This window comes from Pteropus vampyrus, unplaced genomic scaffold, assembly GCF_000151845.1.
Source record: "Pteropus vampyrus isolate Shadow unplaced genomic scaffold, Pvam_2.0 Scaffold434, whole genome shotgun sequence".
In the NCBI taxonomy this organism is placed as follows: Eukaryota; Metazoa; Chordata; class Mammalia; order Chiroptera; family Pteropodidae; genus Pteropus; species Pteropus vampyrus.
The window spans coordinates 481,064-502,027 of NW_011889215.1; the positions used below are offsets into that span (position 1 = coordinate 481,064).

At 39.7% G+C, this 20,964-nt stretch overlaps 1 protein-coding gene across 8 annotated transcripts; it reads right to left on the reverse strand.

The window, feature by feature from the left end:
* Positions 1-172: 172 nt before the first annotated feature.
* Positions 173-19,871, reverse strand: MPPE1 (metallophosphoesterase 1). 8 transcript variants are annotated; one of them, XM_011381295.2, is made up of 12 exons: positions 19,788-19,871; positions 18,828-18,916; positions 12,849-12,959; positions 10,937-11,331; positions 8,472-8,580; positions 6,693-6,796; positions 5,980-6,054; positions 3,807-3,915; positions 3,576-3,644; positions 3,362-3,484; positions 2,672-2,812; positions 173-1,726 (listed from the first exon to the last, which is right to left on the reverse strand). In XM_011381295.2, exons 4-12 carry the CDS (start codon positions 11,209-11,211, stop codon positions 1,544-1,546), a joined length of 1,188 nt encoding a protein of 395 aa, XP_011379597.1. In that variant the 5' UTR covers positions 11,212-11,331; positions 12,849-12,959; positions 18,828-18,916; positions 19,788-19,871; the 3' UTR covers positions 173-1,543. The 8 variants fall into 8 exon arrangements, with proteins under 8 accessions (XP_011379597.1, XP_011379599.1, XP_011379595.1 ...); XM_011381297.2 differs by having other exon boundaries at positions 3,576-3,641; positions 12,849-13,026; XM_011381293.2 differs by having other exon boundaries at positions 12,849-13,026.
* Positions 19,872-20,964: the final 1,093 nt, after the last annotated feature.

Genomic DNA, 20,964 nt, shown 5'->3' on the forward strand with positions numbered 1-20,964 from the left:
TTTTAAAGACTTTTACAAGTTCCCTGAGTGGGAACAGGTCAACCATTCCCATTGTCAAAGCTTCTGAACCACCCACTTGACCACAGGTTCCACTGTCAACAAATAGGAAGAAAAAGACTAATGGGTGTCAATATTTGCGTCTGCCTAGGAGACTCAAAGGATGACATCTTCCTTTTGAAGAAGAAACAATAGTAAACCTTTATTTGAAATATAAAGTCAAATTATATAGCTATTTCTCAAGCTTGAAAGATCTGCAAATGCAGCCTCAGTATAAATAGCAAGAATCTATGTAGCAGGGACATTTCATATTCGATCTACAATCACAGCTTTGAGGGTAGTTTCCTTAGGTAAAAGATAATTAGTAAAGATATCTGAAGTTATATTTCAACAATAGAAATCCAGAGAAATGACAGCGTAGCATACATTATTTCACTAATTTCCTTTTAGGCTTTTAGTATTCATTGAGTATTTTAAAGTTAATAATATAATCAGCACTTTATAATCCTTTATAAACTTATGCAATTTTAAATACTACTACTTTTCCAAGAAAGGATGACAACTCTACAGACGATCAATACAACAAACATGGTTTATCTCATTGTTACTGAATTACTGCTCCCCTCATCCTTAACTGTTTCATAAAACTCAGTTGAACGGAGACATATGAAATAGAATTTATTTTCAGTTTACATTGCATTTTCAAAAGAAAACATGAATAAAAACTGAAGATACACCCCCACAAACATACACAAAAAAATGAAGTTGTATATTGTTACATGCATTATTATTCGACAACTCCCCTATTACTAAACTTCCTATTTAAAAGTTTCATTGAAGAAAGAGCCAGACTCGTAGGAAAAATACAAAAAGAATACATTTTGTCTGGCTTAAAATTATCAAGGCATTTATTTTTAAATACCAAATGCCACTTCCAAGTCCATTTTTCAAGTTTCTTTCTTCACAGGCATTAAATTCAGATTTAATAACTTGATCTGCTGGAGAGAAAATTACACTTATCTAAAAATCTGATTCCATTAATTCAGCACAGAAGTACAAAAGTCTGTATAAACAATATATTCCTGCTTGTAGCATCTGTACGTTTATTTTCAGTGTACAGCTTTATAATATATAGGAATTTGAGAATGATTTTGGAAAAGGACAAAAGCAAAGCCAGTGTTTGGTTTGTGTACACCCAATCTCGAGTGTGCTCCAGGGCTGCTGGCTCCATCCTGGGGAAGGACAGACTGTCTAGTGCATGCAAGTGATGACATTAATAGTGTTTATATATTGTACAGATACAATCTTTGATTAACATATATTTGATAAAATGAGAAAATAGACTTGTCGTAGAGTACATGTTCCATTTTTATAGCATGAGAACAGTTTAATCAACTATTTATTCTACAGTAGCTTGCATCAATGATTTAGAATTTCTATGATGTGCATAAAGACAGCCTACTTTGGTCCCATCTCACATGAGCATTGCCCAAAGTTCAGTTTCTTTGGCTTTGATATTTATTACTAAATGCAAAAATTCTCCTCTTCACATTGTCTTAAATTTTCTGAGCAGCTGCCAACCAAAAAGAAAAGGTGAGGCTAAAAGCCCAAAGTGAATGAACATGAGAACCACAAGGAACCCAGCTGCTCCACAGTATGTGATCAGAACCGTGTCCTCGAAGGGAAGGTAGCACTTGGCGAGAGCATGCTCTGTGGGTGTCATGCTGCCCTAGAAAGGAAATGAGAACGTAATGCTGCAGTGAGAGCCCCACATACAGCTCCAACACAACAATCTGACTTAAAAACAACAGAGGAGAGGCAGCCTTTTTGGCTCACTCAGGTGAGGCAGAGAAGTGGCTCTCCTCAACTGAGACTCAAGGAGGCACAGCCTTCAACCTACACAAGCAGTGGCAAGAGAAGGGAGTCAAGGGTTCCTCTAAATTATAGTGGGCATACCTGAGAGGTACTCAGAGAGACAGGGAGATTTAAAGCAATGGTTTTCGAGAAACAGGAGTACAAGGCTATTTTTTCATAGTAATATAAGCAATCTGTTACCTAGAAATACATGTGCCAAGAGTATCTCAATGGGCTTGTGTTTGGTAGACAATTTTGCTGTGTAGAATGACAGTGGGGAATGTTTGAATTTGAAAACATGAGGTTTTACCTGTCTTTTTATGAAGTAGAAGTACCAGACATAAAAGCATGAACTGGATGCTGAAACCCAAGGGCAAAAGAAAGGAGCTGACACACCAGGTGGTCACTAACTGAAACAATATCCTTAATCAGCTTGCAAGAGCTGTAGCATTTTTCTGTCAGAGCCCATGGGCACATTTGGAAAATAAGATGACTTGAATACAGCTAATGAAGAAATGATCCTGTTTCCTTAGAAAATTAAACACACAGAGCCTAAGAACAGAAGACACTGTTGTTCCTGGAGCATAAAGCACTCTGTAAGACCCTTCTCCCCTCTCTACCCTCAGAATAATGCCATGTTTATTTGTCTCCAGGAAGGTGTTTAGACAGGAGTCAGTGTACCAAAGTGTGCAGGTGGAGTGGGAGAAGTTTATTTACGGCTTTTGTATATTTTTACAGATTGCAGCAATTAAATAGTTGATTACTGTGTTGATTTAAATACTTATGAAAGCTTTGAGACAAAAATAAATGTTCACATTACCATGATGAAACTGGGGTTGTTTCTGTTCCTCCAACTGAAAGATGGCACGCTGACCTCAGGGATGCCTGTCCCGTGGAGCACCTCGCAGGCACTGTGCGTGTGGCCACTCAGGACCAGGCGCGGCCGGAGCCACCAGAGAAGCTGTGGTCCAGGGGGCAGCAATGGGCAGTTAGTACTTGGATGGAGCCCTGCTGGGGCCCACAACCAGAGTGTCATTGATTTCATTAAGTTAAATATGAAATCCCTACTTCATAGGACTGCTTTATTTTGTCCTTATAAGCCTTTGATTTGTTTAGAATCTATCAAAAGTAACTTCAGGCTCTTAGATCTATTCTTCTCATCCCAGATTTTATATTTTTAAATTTTTATAAGTACTTTATCAATTTATTTCATAAATAAGTTTATTATATGTATATTAGGTATTGTATAAATATATATTTAAGGAAGAACAGTTTAAGTCCTTAAAAATATAACTCTAAGTTTCATTAACATTCCCAAAAACACTCAAATTGGTGGAAAAACTTTGAATAAAGAATAGCTGAGAATATTATTACGCTTGATATTAGGAAATAGAAGCAGATTTACTGGGGGCAGGGGAGGAACAAAACGATGACCTGAAAACCTGAGATACTGCCAAAACCCTGCCCTCCGTCCCCTGTCTTTTGGTTAGCCTCCGGTACACTGCCAAACCTTTTGTGAGGCCTCCCGAGAAAGTGCGTCGTATCTCTCCTTAAAGGGGATTCCCCTTTCTTCTGGAGGTGCGGCATCTTCCCCAGAACAGTTAGCATCACTTCTCCGGTAAAGCGGAAAATGCTGTCCAGGATTTAGAGAGGAGTCAGGTGTGACTGCATGAGACCCTGGGTGGTTCTGCCAAATACACAGAGCTGCTTTCTCCCCACCTCACCTGCAGAAGGATGGGGGCTGACGCTGGCAGCAGCTGACCATCCCCACACCGGCTGGAGCGATGTGCCTGCTGATCAGAAATCAGTTAACCCGGCAAGCCCAGCATTCAGTGCATGGTAGGAAGGGAAGAGGGAGCTAAAGAAGTGACAGAAACACACAGAAACACAACTCACTGTGCCCTTAGAAAATACCAGAACAGAAGGCACCTGTGCCAACTGAAATGATCTCCTACCTCTCGGGAGCAATTCAGTTTGTGAGAAATTTTGATGAGCTCAGCTTCTGCTTCTGAGCAAATGTTGCAGCCGTCCCCTTCCAGGGCAACACTGTTGACCATCACAAAACTGAGGCAGATGGGAGCAAGCAGAGAGTCAGGGGGCTTTCCATGTATTATCTTCTCACGATATCGTTTCCATGAAATGAAAGCTAAGCATCCATAGTGTGAAGAAACACATCCAGAACAGCTTTATATCTCAACTCAACTAATCTGTGTTTTGGGGCAGAAGTCAATATTAAGAAAACAAAGTAGCGTTATTGGGAGTGAAGTCCAAGACATACATAGTAAAAGGATTTTTACTGCTGAACCTGTGAGAAATCCCAGATCACAGAAGCTCTGCAGTTAAACTACCACTAAATTCAGCATTGAACCATGTGTCCTTGGGCAAATTACTTGGTCTCTCTGTGCCTCATATGCAAAATGGGAATAGAAATAAGACACCACGCCATCAGTGCATTGTGAGGATTAATGAAATAATACAACAGAATAGGGCATGCCAGTAGAAAGTACTCAGAAAATGTTAGATATTGTTATCACTACGTAAAGTAAACCATGGGCAACATTCGGCAACATCCATGCACCCAGCAAAGAAGGCAGTGTTGGGGGATGGGGGTGCTGGTTAGAGCTGACTAGTATGGATAATCCCAAAGTCAATTATGATTCTCCTTTGCAATCACTTCACCTTAATTATATTTTCTATAAAATCTCATTATATACACTTTTATTTCCTATACACATGAAGAAGGTATGGGTCATAAAGATTGTTTGAAATTTAAAGAATTTTAGAGATGAGTTGCTGACTAATCAAATGATCCGAAATATGATCAGTGTGTTTAAAATTTCCTAAACTCTATGACAAGGGAGAAAAAAATCAAACTGTGCCAAGTCTCCATTATAACTCAGGAAAAGAAGTTAGTCTGGCAGCTACAGGCAAAAAGAGGAAAGGAGCAAGCATTTGTGGAGAAGCCACTGAACCCTGGTCTCTGGGGAGCTTCACACAGGTCATCTCATTTGACAGGCTAGTGAGCTGATCCAGCCAAAGCCAACAGAGTACTGGACACCAGGGAAAGGATATGATCAAAATAGGAAAAAACTTCCTCTACCACCTTTTCTCTCTCCACTAGGTCTGCAACTAGAATAATGTGTACAGTCTGGTACACTGTGCTGCAAACACACACACACACACACACACCCAGAAAGGGTCCAGAGTCGTGCACAAAAATGGTCATGCAGAGGGGAAGCTCGTGCTGATGGTCAGACTATAGGGTTAGGAAGCTTTGATCTAAAAATTAAGGCTGATGATAAGGAATACAGTCAATAATACCATAATAATTATGTATAGGGCCAGGTGAATCCTTGACTAATTGGAAAGATCACTTCATAAATTATATAAATTTCTAACCACTAATATAAAATAATATTGAATGTCAACTGTATTTGAAAAAAAAAAAAATGAAAAATAGAGAAAAGTTGAGCTGTAGATGCCCAATTCAGAGGGTCTAATACTCTATGCACATACATTCTAGACAGTTATGATAGGAAGGAAAGAAATAATCCAACAAACTATACCACATTTCATCAATTCTAAAATGATCTCAGCTTTAAAATGAATTAATATTTCATCTATCACTATGGAAATAAAAGCTCTGCCAACCGAATTATGGTAAATATATATATATATATATAATAAAAAACCAAGGCTGATGGGAGTGGGTAGGCGCAGAGCTATAGAGCACAGTGAACACACTTGCCACCAAATCCTAGGATACTATAACCACAGGAACAACCTTTATAAAGAGAAATAAGTAAATTTTAAGCAAATAAAAAATACTCCTTTACAAAGTGGGCTGATGAAATTTATACCACCCAGAGACAGTATCGACAGAAAGAATAAAATTCTCTTGGTGGCTAGGTAAAGTAATAAACTAACCGATTCACTATAGGTTGTTAGGGAAAACCAAGACAGTTACTCCCAGGGGGACCATAAACAAGGCCAGCCTGAGGCACCTTCGTCAGAGACTGAAAACCAGGCCAGACAGAGCATGGGTCTGACCCAGTATAGCAATCACTTCTGAAAAATTAAGTTTCTAAGGACTAAAGGTCTTCGTGAGAATCCGCAAATAATACTCACTTAATTCCTTTCCATGAAAACAGCCTCTCACGGTTGAAAACTTCCTCAAATCGTTTTATTCTGTATGTGCTCATCCTACATTCAATTGCAAAAAGAAACATTTTTCAGGCCATTTTAAAACTTCTTATGAGTTATCATGAACACAAAAAATAACTTTCAGGATTTGAGTGCCAGACTAGCATTGTTAACTGAGAGCTCTAGCTGGCCCAAGACTAAGTAGGTGCCACTTTCAGCTCCCTACTGACTAACGGTAAGGCCTGGCAAGGGACTTTGTCCCCAGGGCCTCAGTTTCCTCACTGGTACAATGGGTAAAATAAGAGGAACATGATAAAGATGAAAAGAGTTAATATATGGAAGTAAAGTGCTTAAAACAGGTTGACACATATAAGCACTATATAAACATCAGCTATTAAAGTCTAAATCATCTTGTTTCCTGATTCCCAAAGAAAATAACTGGCCATTAAAGGTAAGTTTCCAGTTAGAATCATCCAAGGGCACACACAGATCGTTCATTTCACAGAGATTTGTTGAGGGTGACGACACACCAAGACAAAACTCTGCCTTCACAAAGTTTACATTCCAGAGCTTACATCTTACAAGGAATACAAATTCCCTCTACACAGCCCAAATAAGACTTTCATCGGAACTGTAGCAGGTTCAAAATTATAGTTAGCAAGAGCTACCATGTTGCAAGGCTTTAGTGAACTACTTACTGATAGTGGAAGCCAATGTCATGGTTGCCAGCAACTACCTTCAGCTGCACATGACGTGGGTGTCTGAACATTTTGTGAAACCGCTCCACATCTTCCGCCCAGGCCTATGGAATAAAAGAGTCACTGCTGAGATCCAGAGAACCTTCTCTTCCTTGTGGCTAAAAAACCACAACCCCTATTCTGATGGTGAGAATTCCCTGTCCAAATCAGATGTTCATGAAGCTAATGTACCAATCAGAATTTCTAATTCTACGTCAAACTTCTCATCCAAAATGAATATTTTAATTATTTGATGCCAAATTTTAATTAAATGGTATCCCCCATCTTAAAACATTAACTGGAAATCCCCAAAATATTTGGTTGATACACCCATTATTTCAAGATCCCTTGAAGATGACACATGGACCCCAGCTTAAGAATCACATCAGATCTGAACATTTTATAAGAGACTCTTAGGAAATGTCGAGTAAATTTACGTGTCTCAAGACAAGGATGAGCAAATCCTTCAGCATGAGCATTTCCCTGTGGCCACAACTGTGGGGGTGAGACTTGATGAGAAGTGGGGGAAAGAAAGATACCATCCAACAAATATTTCAAGAATATTCCGACATTTGCTTTAACTATCAAAGCTTGAGAATTCTGTGTACATGGTTCTTACTTTTATTAAGCTTAAAAACATCAATTGGACACTCTAGGGTAGACAATACCTAGTTGAATAGTAATCGACTTTATCCTAAAAGTTTTAAATATGGCCCAACCTAGGGAAATATGTTGTGTAGAGAGTCCCTCAACACATTTACAAAGATTTCACTTTAACAAAGAATATTTAAAGTTAGAATAATATAAAATTAAAATAACATAAAATTAGAAAAACATAGAAACATAAAAATGTTGCCCTTAATTTGGAAAAACAGCATATACATCCAATATCATTTTATAAATAGTTGCCTTTTACATATAACATTTCCATTATCATATTTAATTTTGAACTAGATAAAACAAACATTACAACCCTACAAACCATGAGTTTCTATCATATCTGCACCAAAACTTTCTTTGTACAGCTTTTGGATTGTCCTGTGAAATGCCAATGTATTTTTACTATCTTCTAAAAACTATCAGTGACTAAACATTTTTAACCAAGCAGCAAGAAGAGCTTTTTTTTTTTCTCTCTCTCTCATTAAGTCTAGGAATGTAAAAGCAAAGCATTCTGACAGCTAAGGGGAGAACAGAATTTCTTTTTGGTCTGTAGAAAGGCTCCTACTTCAATACCCAGGCAGAGGTCTCAGGGACCTCTGAAGACAAAGGAACCTCATGCTAAGCCCCCATGGCTCCTTATGCACCTCTCTCTCAGAAGAAGAAAATCAGAGGACAGTAACAAATAACTTTTATAGCATGGTTCTTATGGTTTAATAGTTAAATAAGAGTGTAAAGTCAAATTACATTTCCATGTGTATTCTGTAATTTTGGAGACAACTGAAATAGCATCCATCTTGCCAATATTGCCCTTTCTCAAGAGGTTCATGGTAATGTGCATTCCAACAAAGTGACAGCTGGCTAATCTATATATTTCCTACACAGACAAATATAAGATTAGTCAACCTAACTCAAGATTGTCATTAGACACAGATCCTAATAACCTTCAAGACAGACTATACATTTTTAATACTGGTATTAAGCAAAACTTCCAACCCTAGCTGATATTGCTTCATGGATCCTCTGGGCTGCCGTGAAGGACCCTGAAAGTGGGATTAGGGTGCCAGGATTGCAGGGTCCTACCTGGGAGGAGCTCCACTTCCCTTCATCAAAGATGTCCCCCAGAATGAAGACAACTTCTGGCTGCAACAACCACAGAGCCGTCTGGAAGGCTCTCTCCATTTGCCATTCCCTATAGAGACCAACAGGAAAAAGGCATTGGTCTGTTTCTTGGTTGGAGACTACATCTGTCTAAGGGGTCATTTAAAAAGTGAACTAAATGGTCCCATTCTCTTTCTTCCATGGCCCCATCATCGCATTCTCATCCACAGCTTAGAGGAGGCAGACAGTCAATATCTGATTAAATGTGGGCCACAAAGTCGCCAAAGGAGAGTCAGGCTGCTGTTCTCACATATATCAAAGGGTGGCTTGCCCTGTGTGGTACCCACAGATCAGTCTCTATACTGTACCCAAAAGCCATCACTCAGTCATGAAAGCCCCAGGGATCTGAAAGCTTTATGCTGCTTCCAAAACTACCCAATGTGGAGTGATTTGGCAGCACTCTGAGGAAATGACAGCCATCTGGCTTAACTTTCACTTCTTCTTGAAGGGACCTCAACTTCTTTCCTGCTTTCAGACTTGGGAAGAGACAAGGGGAGAAACACACTAGCCAATATCAAAACTAAATCCTGTAGACTTCAGGCACACAAGTAATCAATCTGTAGGTGAGACAAGCAAATGAAAAGAGCCTGGGACCTGAAACCTGACGGGCAATGGCTTAACATCCCAGCTCCACTCATGAACCAGTTGTGCTGCCTTGAAAATGTTGGCTACTTTCTCTGATTCCTAGTTTCCTAGTTTCTTCGTTGGTAAATGAAGACAATAAAAACCTACTTCCACAGGATAGTTATGGGACTGAATGAGATAGCATTTGTAAAATTCTGGCACATAGCTGGTATTCAAAAATGTTAGTGCTTTCTCAACCCTCCCTCTCTTCTCCCTAACCAACTCTGATCTGTGTCATTTTCTTAAGGACTCCAATTTTTCCCTCCTTTTTAAGGTATGTTTCTGGCTGCTTCTCCCCTGCAAATGGGGAATGTTCCGCCCTGGGGCACATTAATAGGGGACAGTAACTTCTGGTCAGAGGAGACTTTTTAGGCCCCATATAAACCACTACATGGTACATTTTCACTCAAGATACCTCTCCAAATGTAATTCTCCATTTTTCTCGACTTATGTCATTCGCCTTGGAGAAGAAAGCATCTGGAAACAGTAGCAACAAAAGGGCAGGGAAGGCTACTCAAGGGTCATAAATAAAGCGTGATCTATGAGACCAAAACAAAGCCCAAGGAGCTCAGTCTCATTCTGGTCTTCTCTATATCGAGCCTCTTTTGGTTTAAAACTCTGAGTAAAAAAAGTACAGCAGCCCCTCCATATGCCCTTGTTTCATCTTATCTTTTTAACCCACCCCTGGGACATCACACATCTCCCCTCGCCACCCAACGTAGGGTTCATCTATATCCAAAACACTCTGAGGACACTCCCTCGCACAAGACTAGAGACCTGTTCAGAGCGGCACAGACAAAGCCCTGGTAAGGAAAAGGGGTCAGGTTACAGGGTCACCAGGGTACAGGGTCACCAGCTTTCAACCAGCTGGTGGTTGAAAGCACTCGTCAATGGCCTTTTGGTGGACATTAGTCATAGTAGCCAAATGATGGAAGCAACACAGGAGTCTATTGACAGATGAATGGGTAAACAAAATGTAGTGTAAACATACAATAGATATTCAGCCTTAAAAAAAGGAAAAATAATTTTGACACATGCTGCAACATGGATGAACCTTGAGGACATTATGCTAAGTAAAATAAGCTAGTACCAAAAGGACGATTATAATTACACTTACATAAAAATGTTTAAGATGGTAACATTTATGTTATGTGTATTTCACCACAATTACATCTTTTAAAAAGCCTCCTGATGGGAAAACAGACAATGCTGGGTAGGTCTAAGGTGGAGGAACAGTACCTGATCCTCTCCCCAGGGGGACAACAAAATTCTGTTCTGCTCCTCCTGCTGCCCAGAGTGGGCAAAAACCAGTGAGCTCAAAATTACACACCAGTGACTATGAGAGGAGACCACCAACCCAGCTCTGTGTCCTTCCCACCCAGGGAAAAGAGAAAACTACCTTTGCAGCCCACGGCCATGTGCTGGGCGTTGCTGTGGGCATTTTCTTCATATAGCCTGTGGAGTTTCTCTTATTAACCCAGTTACAAACGACGGGGCAGAGACAGGCTTGGAGGGCCCTAGTGACTTGTCCAAAGTCACAAGACTCAAATCCAGACCTGCCTTCCAATTTCTGGGTCTTTGTACATAACAGATACTCTGTAAATAGTAAATTAAAGGAAAAGTCAAATATCTTATATGTCCTTCTTTGAAAGAAAAATATAAATTAATGAGTACTCTGAAGCCATTAACCCTGACCTATGGGGAGAGGACTATGTCTTTTTTCCTACAGAATTTCAGAATGATTCCTGGTTTTTAGTTCCTACCTTCGTAATTTGTCTAGCCAGTGGCCTCTTACTTCCCCGAGCAGGTGGGTATCAGCCAAAAACATGGCTTTCAGCACAGGTTCAAGAGTCTCTCGTTTACCGTCATAGGCTCGAATTTTTACCTCAGGCCAATTACACCGAAAGATCACTAAGTAATAAATTAAAAATTCACAAAATAGAAGCACGGCAAAGACAACAGCTATGATTTTCAACAGCAAAAAACTCTTCAACAGATGAAAATTCTGCCTTCCAAACCAGAGTTTGATAGTAGCCATTTCTCCTGCCCTGGAGTTGCCAGCAACCAAGAGTCAGATCCATCAAGAATTCACCATGAGAAAACTGTAGAATCCTGAGTAAGGTGCAGAAGGTGTCCAGGTGAGGTCTTAGCCATGTACCTATGGAGAAAAGGGAAAGGATTGGATTACGTTTCGTAATGCTACTATCACGTTCCCAAATGAACAAACTGTCCCGTAAACTTACAATAATAATAAGTCTGATTACTAATAAGGATAATAACTGGTTGGCTAGGACGTCTCTTCACTTCCATAGACCAGAATAATGCTATCAGTATACATTCCTACTAAGATGATAAAATTTTATTACTGCTTTGGAAATCATTAAACAAAAATCTATCAGAAGGATGTTTAAGGTAATAAACATAATAGGGAAAGTCAACAAATGTTATTTAAGTGTAATTTGATCCAAAAAGGATTTACTATCACCCCTCCAGGGCCTTAAAAATCAATAGGTGATAAGCTTCCTGTGATGTTGGTGAATTCATTACTTTTCTACACTCTTTTCCACAAAGGAGTAAATATTCATGCACAATGTACTTCAGATATCCAAACAATGTATTTCACTCTGGGCTCAGAGGACAGGGTCTGACGGAGCCCTATCTATGAATACTGCACTCAGATTATATATTTTTTCACAGTATGGACTTTTCGCCTGCAAATTAGCTTTAAAACTCTGGATGGCCTTCTGTAATAAGACATTTATGTGCAGTGGTTTCTCTATGGGAACCTTTAAAATGTTTATGGATTCATCTGAGATATATATAAACTTTGCATCCTATAAAGAAAACGTCTATTTTTGACACATCTGAAGAGAAAGGTTGATAAAAGGACAGGCTATAAGAGGTGGCATTTTATTTAAGGTTCCTCAACTAATGCTCAAGGTGAAAATCTTAAAATGGATGGTGACCTGAAGGTTATGGAACACTCAGCTATGGGAGTGGTTCCAGAAGTCTTACAGGGGATAGTGGCTATGCGACACTGACCAGAGATCCTAGCTCAGCCAATAAATAAAGAAAATCTTTTTCTGGAAAGATGATTTTCTAAGCTGAATCTAGAAATCTTCCTATGGTTGATAGGCATCTAAAATAATTTCTGTGAAATTCAGTTTTCATCCCCGTTCACATCTGCAGATAAGCCCCAGTCCCTATAAAAGTCCCTAGCTTATTTCACATTGGTGTTCTATAATAAGCAACCACTATATTTGGAAAATTTTAAAGACTTACCTAAAAACAAGTAAACAGGGGCAAACATGTATTTTGAGCCATTATCAAAAATGGAAAACCCCAGAACTGAAAATACTTTCAGAAATTGATAAAATAAGGAAATATCTTCATGATTATTCAAATGGGGCACTGACAGTTGTTCTGTACTAGGAAGGACTCACTCCATTTGTGGCTTTTCAAAACAGATGAAATGACAGGATAGGAGTGAAATAAAGAGCTCTGTAACTCAAGTCTTCAACATTCTTCTGTCTGCACTCAAAATATTTTTTATTATTTTTATTAAGTATTGTACTTGATTAAAGAGAGAACAGCACATAGGTGCTAGATTTTAAATATGTCCTTTTGGAGAGATCAGAGGAAATCATGCACGTAATCTACGATCAACTGTCTTACCAGAATTCTACGCAGAAAATCCACAACATCTTTATCAACTGAGTCCAGACCACCGGTGATCACACACCATAGCTTGTCCTACTTAGAGCTTCCTTGCCATCTCTGTTTTCTCTAAGGTTGAACCACACATGCCACATAACTAGAGTGACCATATACTTTATCTTCCAACTGGGGACACCTTTGAGAGTGAAATGTGTACTAATCATAATAAAAACAGGACCACGGCATAACCCAGGGCTGTTACAGGCAGTTCAGGATGTGTAGTCACCCTGTGGATAATTTCGCCCTATAAAGCTAGTGCCTAATCTGATGCAGATGAAGAGAAAGTAACAACTCTTTTTTGCTGTCATCCATCTGTCTGCAATCAAACGTTAGAATGATTGGACCAATGTTGTTAGTAACCATTCACCAATGTGACTAAGGGCATGGATTCTCTATTTGGCTGATATTCATAAAAGACAGAAAAGAGAAACTCTAAGGAATAATGAATATAATCCTTAATACCATCTAATTTCCTTTGTTTTGGTTCAATCAAATATATGAAAAGCAACCATTTGATCTTACTATCTCGTTTTTTTCGAAGAGCCTAGAATCTCCTAGATCTTAGAAGCTAAGGCCAAAACAGCAGTTAAAACTTCCTAAAACTTTAATGTTTTTTCAGACCACAGAGGATAAGCCGACAGGGACAGGACCCCAATCTTCCCGGATTCAGTTTAGAATTCTTCCAGTATGCAAATCTTTGCTCTTTACAGGCTCTAAGTTTCCCAAGATGACAACTTTATAACTGCTCTTCTACACCCACTTCTGAGACAACAGAGTTTTGGTAGTAAAGCTAAGATCTTAGAACACAGCAAGGAAAAATGAGTGGCATAGAACAAGTAAGGCGATGCTGCCCTCACAAGTGAGGCCACAGTGGGATTCAGGGACCAGATAGGAAACAAAACTGCAGTCCTCCAGCTTCCCTGGACCAAAAAGAACGGGACAGATGACACCAAGAGAGAAGCCATGGGTTTGCACTCACAGGCAACACAGCTCTCCCTAACCTGACTCTCAAGTAAGTTTGATCCTACTGAGCCCACCCAGCTGGGCCCTGTGCCTCTAGGCTGACTGCTTCAGAGGATGACTAACTGGTCAGCTTTGATAAGGAGGGCCTTGCACAAAGAAACTAAAGGTTAGGAGAGCCCTGGCCCTTCCCTCAAACTTCTATGTTCTTTTTTCCCACAGAGAAATAAAAAAATATCCTACGCAGGGCCATTCATTAGGAGACTTAGAATGCCGCGGTTCTGCTCTGAGACCTTGGGCAAGCCACGGGCCCTTTCTGAGCCTCATGATAGGGATCACAATACCTACCTCCTCTGATGTTATGCTGATTGATAGAAATGATGTTCATGAAAGTGTTTTTAAAAAGTAAATTTTTCTCTGAGGCAGGTATGTCAGGATTAGATTACAGAGTAAAATTTAAAATCTGAAGAATGCCAACAGGCTCAATGCAACAGTACTCAATTCAAATAGCTATAATCAGGTTAGAGAGAACAAAGGCCAATAATTGGAGAGAATCTAGAAGCTATGGCCATCAGGGTCTGAACCTGTTTACTTATTTATTGAGTTGCACTGTCTAATGCTTCACATCTGAAGTCCCTCTGTAAAAGTAAACCTTAAATTTTATCTCAGGCATAATAAGCAGCCCAACAATTTAAAATCTCCACAGCCACACAGCCTGAATAAACACTACCATCCCTTCCATGTATAAGCTCTCACAGGCTAACGGGAGAGAAAATGTGTTCTTTCCTAGACTAAATGAAAAGAGGGTCTGGTCCTTCATCAGATCAATAAATAATGTGGAAAAAAATGTGTTTATTCATCTTGTACCACTAGACTATAAAATTAGGAAATGAGAGATTTGAATAAAGACTATATTTTGTGTTTTGCTTTCTTGTAAGTGATAATTCCGTCCATATTAAAAGCTTTCCTTTGCAGGTTTGGGTTCAAAAAGCAAAATTACGAAAATGCTATTGCTTTCACTCTCCAAGTTCAATTTGTCAGTTTTAGTAAATTCATCAAATGATAATCCAACAGGAAAACTATACAGGCCTCCCAAACACAGTTCAGCCTGGCCTAGGAACAAAAGGCAGGACCTCTCCTTGTCTGTAAGGGAGCTATGCTCAATATTAAAGGTTCTGAAAGGCCTTGGTAAGAACTAAAGTGCTGAAACAGTTTAGTAACACCTGCTATACCAGAGCTTTTCAGGAAGCTAAAATTGACCCATCACTGGTTTATGAACTCAATTTGATGATTTGTGACCAGAATTTTAAAAAACAGAATAGAAAATACCAGCCTATACTGCACATAGTAAAGGCAAGGCATAGCAAAGTTTCTTTCATGAAACTTTTGTTTCCATTTTTATATAGATGTATCCATGTGTGCTGGTTATGTGTACTGTACTAGGCTGTAAACTCTCTAAAACAGAGATGTTGCCTTGTTTATTTTCATATCCCACCTCCTCTTATGGCCCAGCATGGTGCCTACAAACAGTAGGTGCTCAATAAATGTCTATGGCATTAAGTGGCTTACATTTAGTCTTATTTCCCCAAACATTTTAGAATTAGAAACATACATATTATCGCTCTTTTGGTCCATGATCTGCCTTTAAATGCTTAACAGTCTCCAGTCATAGAAACAGGAGGAAACTATAGACATTGTTCCTGTTCCTTTTGATCAAAGGGTGAGGCAGAATTTTAAAGACTGGCAAATAGGTACATGGAAAAGTCTCAGCAGGCCTTGTGAGGAACTCTACAAATGAAACACTCAAGTAGCTCTCTGGTGAACAGAGAAGTAATGACAATCTTCTCTGAGCCTCTTTGGAGAAAACAGCTTTCTTCTAAAAGGGAAGTACACAGAAATGCTTGGTAGCTCCTAGGTCCTCCTCTAGGCCCCAGGCTATGTAATCCAGGCAGCCTAAAAAGTGTGTGATCTCAGGAAATTTACTTACAAAAGAGCAGGGAGAAGGTGGAGACAGGATGGTTATGAACAAAACAAAATAGAAAATAACAAGCATTGGCAAAGACTTGGAGAAACTGGAACTCTTATGCATTGCTGGTGGGAACGTAAAATGGTGCAGCCACTGGAGAAAACAGTATGGTGGTTCCTCAAAAAATTAAAAATAGAATTACTATATGATCCAGCAATTTCACTTCTAGATTATACTCAAAAGAATTGAAAGCAGGGACTCAGGTATTAGTATACCCATGTTCATTAGCAGCATTATTCACAATAGCCAAAAGGTGGTGTAGTGACCTCACCTTTAGAAACAATAGGTTAAGGATAAGACATGGTACGTGCTAACCGCCATGTCTCACTTCTAGTTAGTTATCTGCTAAAAATTTATTAACTAGAGGGATTTACTGGCCGGATTACTGCCTATAGGTACAAAATATTTTAACAATGACGCATTCTGCTTCTGTACCCCTGCTTGCTTACCCACCTCTTAGTTATCAGTTAATGAATGGAGGAGATATAGTCTTTTGTGTAAAAATTAAGGATGTGGGGGATGGAATCGAGGGCTTAAAACCTTTGTGCCCCTGCGCCTCGGGGCTGCTCCTTGGCAAGGACAGCTGCCGGCTAATAAACTGTCTCTTGGATTAGAGCACTCGAGTTGGGGGCCTGGTTATTTTGGTCACAACAGTGGGAACAAAACAAATGTCCATCAATGGATGAATGAATAAACGAGATGTAGTATATATCCATCTACATGCAATGGAATATTATTCAGCTCTTTAGAAAGGAAAAAAATTTTGACACATATTACAAAATGGATGAACCTTGAGGACATTATGCTAAATGAAATTAGACAGTCACAAAAAGACAAATATTATGATTCCGTTTATATGAGGCACCTAAAGTAGTCAAATTCATAGAAACAGAAAGTGGGATGGTAGTTGCCAGGGGCTGGGGGAGGGAAAATGGGGAATTATTATTTCATGGATATATAATTTCATGTTTGTAAGATGGAAAAATTCTAGAGATTAATTAGACAACCATGTGAATATACTCAACACTACTGAACTATACACTTAAAAGTGAGTAAGGTAGTTCAAGAGAATGAGGACAAGCCCCAGACTGGGAGAAAAATATTTACAAAAGACACATCTAATAAAGGACTGTTATCCAACACATACAAAGAAATATTGAAATGCAATAAGAAAACGACCAACCTGATTTAAAAATAGATAAACATAAGAAAACAAATCTTAAGCGTTATCACCACACACAAAAAAAAGGTAACTATGTGAGATGATGGACATGTTAATTAACTTGACTGTGGTAATAATTGCACATACACATATTTCAAATCATCACATTGTACATTTTAAATATGTACAATTTTATTTGTCAATTGTACCTCAATATAGCTGGGTAAAAAATAAAACTTAAGAATGAAAAATAAATTTAAAATGGAACAAAGACCGTAACAGACATCTCACTGAAGAATACTGGCAAAAAAGCATATGTAAAAATGTTCCACATCGTATGTCACCAGGGAAATACAAATTAAAATAAGATGTCACTACACACCTGTTAGAATGGCCAAAATCCAGAACAGTGACATCAAATGCTTGACGAGGCTGTGGAGCAACAGGAGCTCTCACTTATTGTTGGTAAGAATGCAGTGGTACGTTCACTTTGGAAGAAAGTTTGGCAATTTCTTATAAAACTAAACATATTCTTACCCTATGATCCAGTAACTGTGATGCTTGGTATTTACCAAAATGAGTTTAAAACTTATGTCCTCACAAAAACCTGCCCATAGATATTTGTAGCAGTTTTATTTAGAATTGCCAAAACTTGGAAGCAACTAAGATGTCCTTCAGTAGATGAATGGATAAACTATGTAACATCCAAACAATGAAATATGATTCAGTGCTAAAAAGAATGAACTATCAAGCCATGAAAAAACATTGAAAGACCTTAAATGTACATTAGTGAGTGAAAGATACCAAACTGAAAAGGCTACATACCATATGATTCCTTCTATATGACATTCTGGAAAAGGCAAAACTATGGAGACAGTAAAATGCAGTTGCCAGGGATTGGGGTGGAATAGTAGGGAGGCATGAACAGGTGAAACACAGAGGATTTTAGGGCAATACTCTGAATTATACTATTAATAGTGGATCTGTGTCATTATACGTTGTTTAAAAAAAAAAAAAAAACATGGAATGTACACCAAGAGTAGACATAATGTAAACTATGGACTCTGGGTGATTATGATGTATCAAGGTAGATTCGCCAACTGTAACAAATGTATCACTCTGGTAGAGGATGTTGATAATGGGGGAGGTTGTACTATGTGGAGGCAGGGGTATACAGGAACTCAACTTTCTGCTCAATTTTACTGTGAACCTAAAACTGCTCTAAAAGAATAGTCATTAAAAATTGGCAAAATGGTAAATTTTATGTGTATTTTACCATAATTAACATTTTTTCATTTAAAATAATGAAATTCTAATATATGCTATAGCACAGATAACCTTGAGGACAGTATGCTAACTGAAATAAGCCAGTTGCAGGACAACAAATACTATATGATTCCAATTATAAAAGGAACACCTAAAGTAGTGTAAAATGGTGGGTACCAGGGGCTGAGGGAGGGTTGGTGGGAGTTATTATTTAATGGATGTGGCGTTTCAATTTGGAAAGGTGAAAAAGTTATGGAAATGGATCCTGTGGTGGTTGCAGAACAATGCAAATGTACTTAATGCCACTGAACTGCACACTTAAAAATGGTTAAAATACTAAATTTTATGTTATGTAGGTTTTGCCACAAATTTTTTTAAAACAGAAAACACACACAGAACCCAACAAGCTAACAATATCCTGTAACAAAGGCTTCGTTTCAGGACTAAATCTACTACTTTTATATATTTAAAATAAGTCTTAGGAGCCTGGGTTTAGGGGAGTATCACTAAGTCACCTTCTCACCTTTTAAAGAATGCAACTGGTAGATGAGACTGTATGCAGTATGAAGGCTCTAAATTGGCTTGTGCTCCCCCAAATCAGAGCACCTTTACCTGAAATAAACAGAAAATGAGAGTTTTGTTGCTGAATAACCTTTCATTCAGTTAACTATTACTAAAATGGAAAATGCACCACTTCTTGCAGGGCACATGGCTGCTGCCCTGTGAGACACAGAAAAGGAACTTAACCAACATTAAAAGTAAAAAAAAAAAAAAAAAATGCTGGGAACCACGCAGCTAAAGGAAAATGACTGACATTATGTTATTGTTCAAGAATAGGTTTTTTAAATTATAGTATATTTATATATAAGACATGTATACTAAATTGTCCTATATTGCCCAACAGATAAGAATAGTAGCTGCAGTCCACAACAGGGAGCAAAATATTTTCTCCATTGGCTTTTAACTTCAAAGTTATCATTAAATATCTAAATTCCCACTCCCAAAAAGCATTAAAAAATATTTACTATGCACTGACCTGTAATTTTTTATTACTTGCTCATTACCTTAAATATATTATTACCACAACGTCGTCAATGGCTATTTGCATGTTAAATTTTCCATCTTAAATAGTATTTTAAGATAAGAGATTTTTTTAAATCTACATCAGTAAACTAGTAAGTGGAAGCCCCTAAGACTTAATACATGGGCCTTGAGTAATAGTGATTTTCCAGCAAATAAATAACTAATCTCTATAACCTGTTTTTTCAATAGGTTAATTTGCAATCCTAAAAGGGCAAGGAGGTTCCAGTTTGCAGTGACATGAAAGAGCAATTCACCTAGAAGCGTAAGTATTATAACATGGTCACAAGAACTCACGTAAAATCCTGCTTGCACTGAGTGCTCAGCAGGACACAAGGTAGATCCGGAAGCAAAGCAAGCCCAGCGAGCCAAACCCCATCATCTCATATGTCCTCCGACTCACCTGTCCTCCGAGTCCCACTGAGCTCCTCGCAGCTTCCTGCTTCCGCGGCTCGGCTGGGCGTGTCACGGTTGCCCTGGAACCCCGCCCCAGCGTCCTCAGTCTGGTCGAATAACCTCCAGACATCCCGGAGAGGCCCGCCTCCGCCCCGCCCGGCGCGCTGTGCAAACAGAGCCTGCTGGCCTGCAACCCCAGGAAGGGAGCCACCGCAGGTCAACTCGAAACAGTAGGTTCAAAGAAAAGTAAACACAGACACGCGGCTGCATCTTCCTCAACGGCTCGGTCCTTTGTGCCATCCTTAAATATCACATGATTTTTCTATGTGCCTGAGTCCTGAGTACTGTCACTCATCGTAACCCCTGGGAAATCGCTGCAAATGGATGGAGGCCGGAGAAAAGAACGACACCCCAGAAAGGCGTGCGGAGCGCTCCGAAGAGAAGTCGTTTGGATATGGACCGAAAGGCCGTTAGGACTCAAGGACACTGGCAGCCGGGCCGGGGAACCTAGGGCTCGGGGCGGCCACGCGCTGGTCCCCGGACCACAGCGCCGGTTCGTTGCAGACAGCCGCCGTGGCGGCCTGAGTGCTCGCTGCTTCAGTGCGCCGCCGCAGGTCGGGAGGGAGAGGCGGGCTTCCCGCCGGCAGCGCCCCTGCGGCACCCCAGCCGAGCAGCGGCCCCGCAGCGCCCCGACGGAGCAGCGCCCCAGACGCTCGCCGCAGAGCCACGCTAGGCCGGCTCCGCGCGGGGACAGCTGTCCCCGGCCCGGGCGCACCCCGCGGAGAGTGAGCCAGTTCGCGGGAAGCTGCTGGGTCAGGGAAGACGAGTTGCTCTCTGCTGCGTTGTCCCTGACACTGTGACTGCTTGGTTCTTCTGCCTTTCCCCCTCACCAGATCGCATTCCTGGAGGAGTGACACTGTCTTTCATCTTCGTCTTCTTCAGGGCCTGGCAAAGTTCCTTCAAGAAATGTGAGATGAATAAATGAGACGGTTAGGGTAACTATTTATTATAGATTTTCTTTCTTTTTTAAACTCATGTTACTAATGTTGTAACAGTGTAGCATGGCCTGTTTTACTTCTCAAAGTGCTTTCACATCCATTATTTGAAATAACCCTCAAAATAAGCCTGTAAATTAGAGCAAGAATTATTACCCCGTGTTACAAGAGGTAAACTGAAGATCAGAC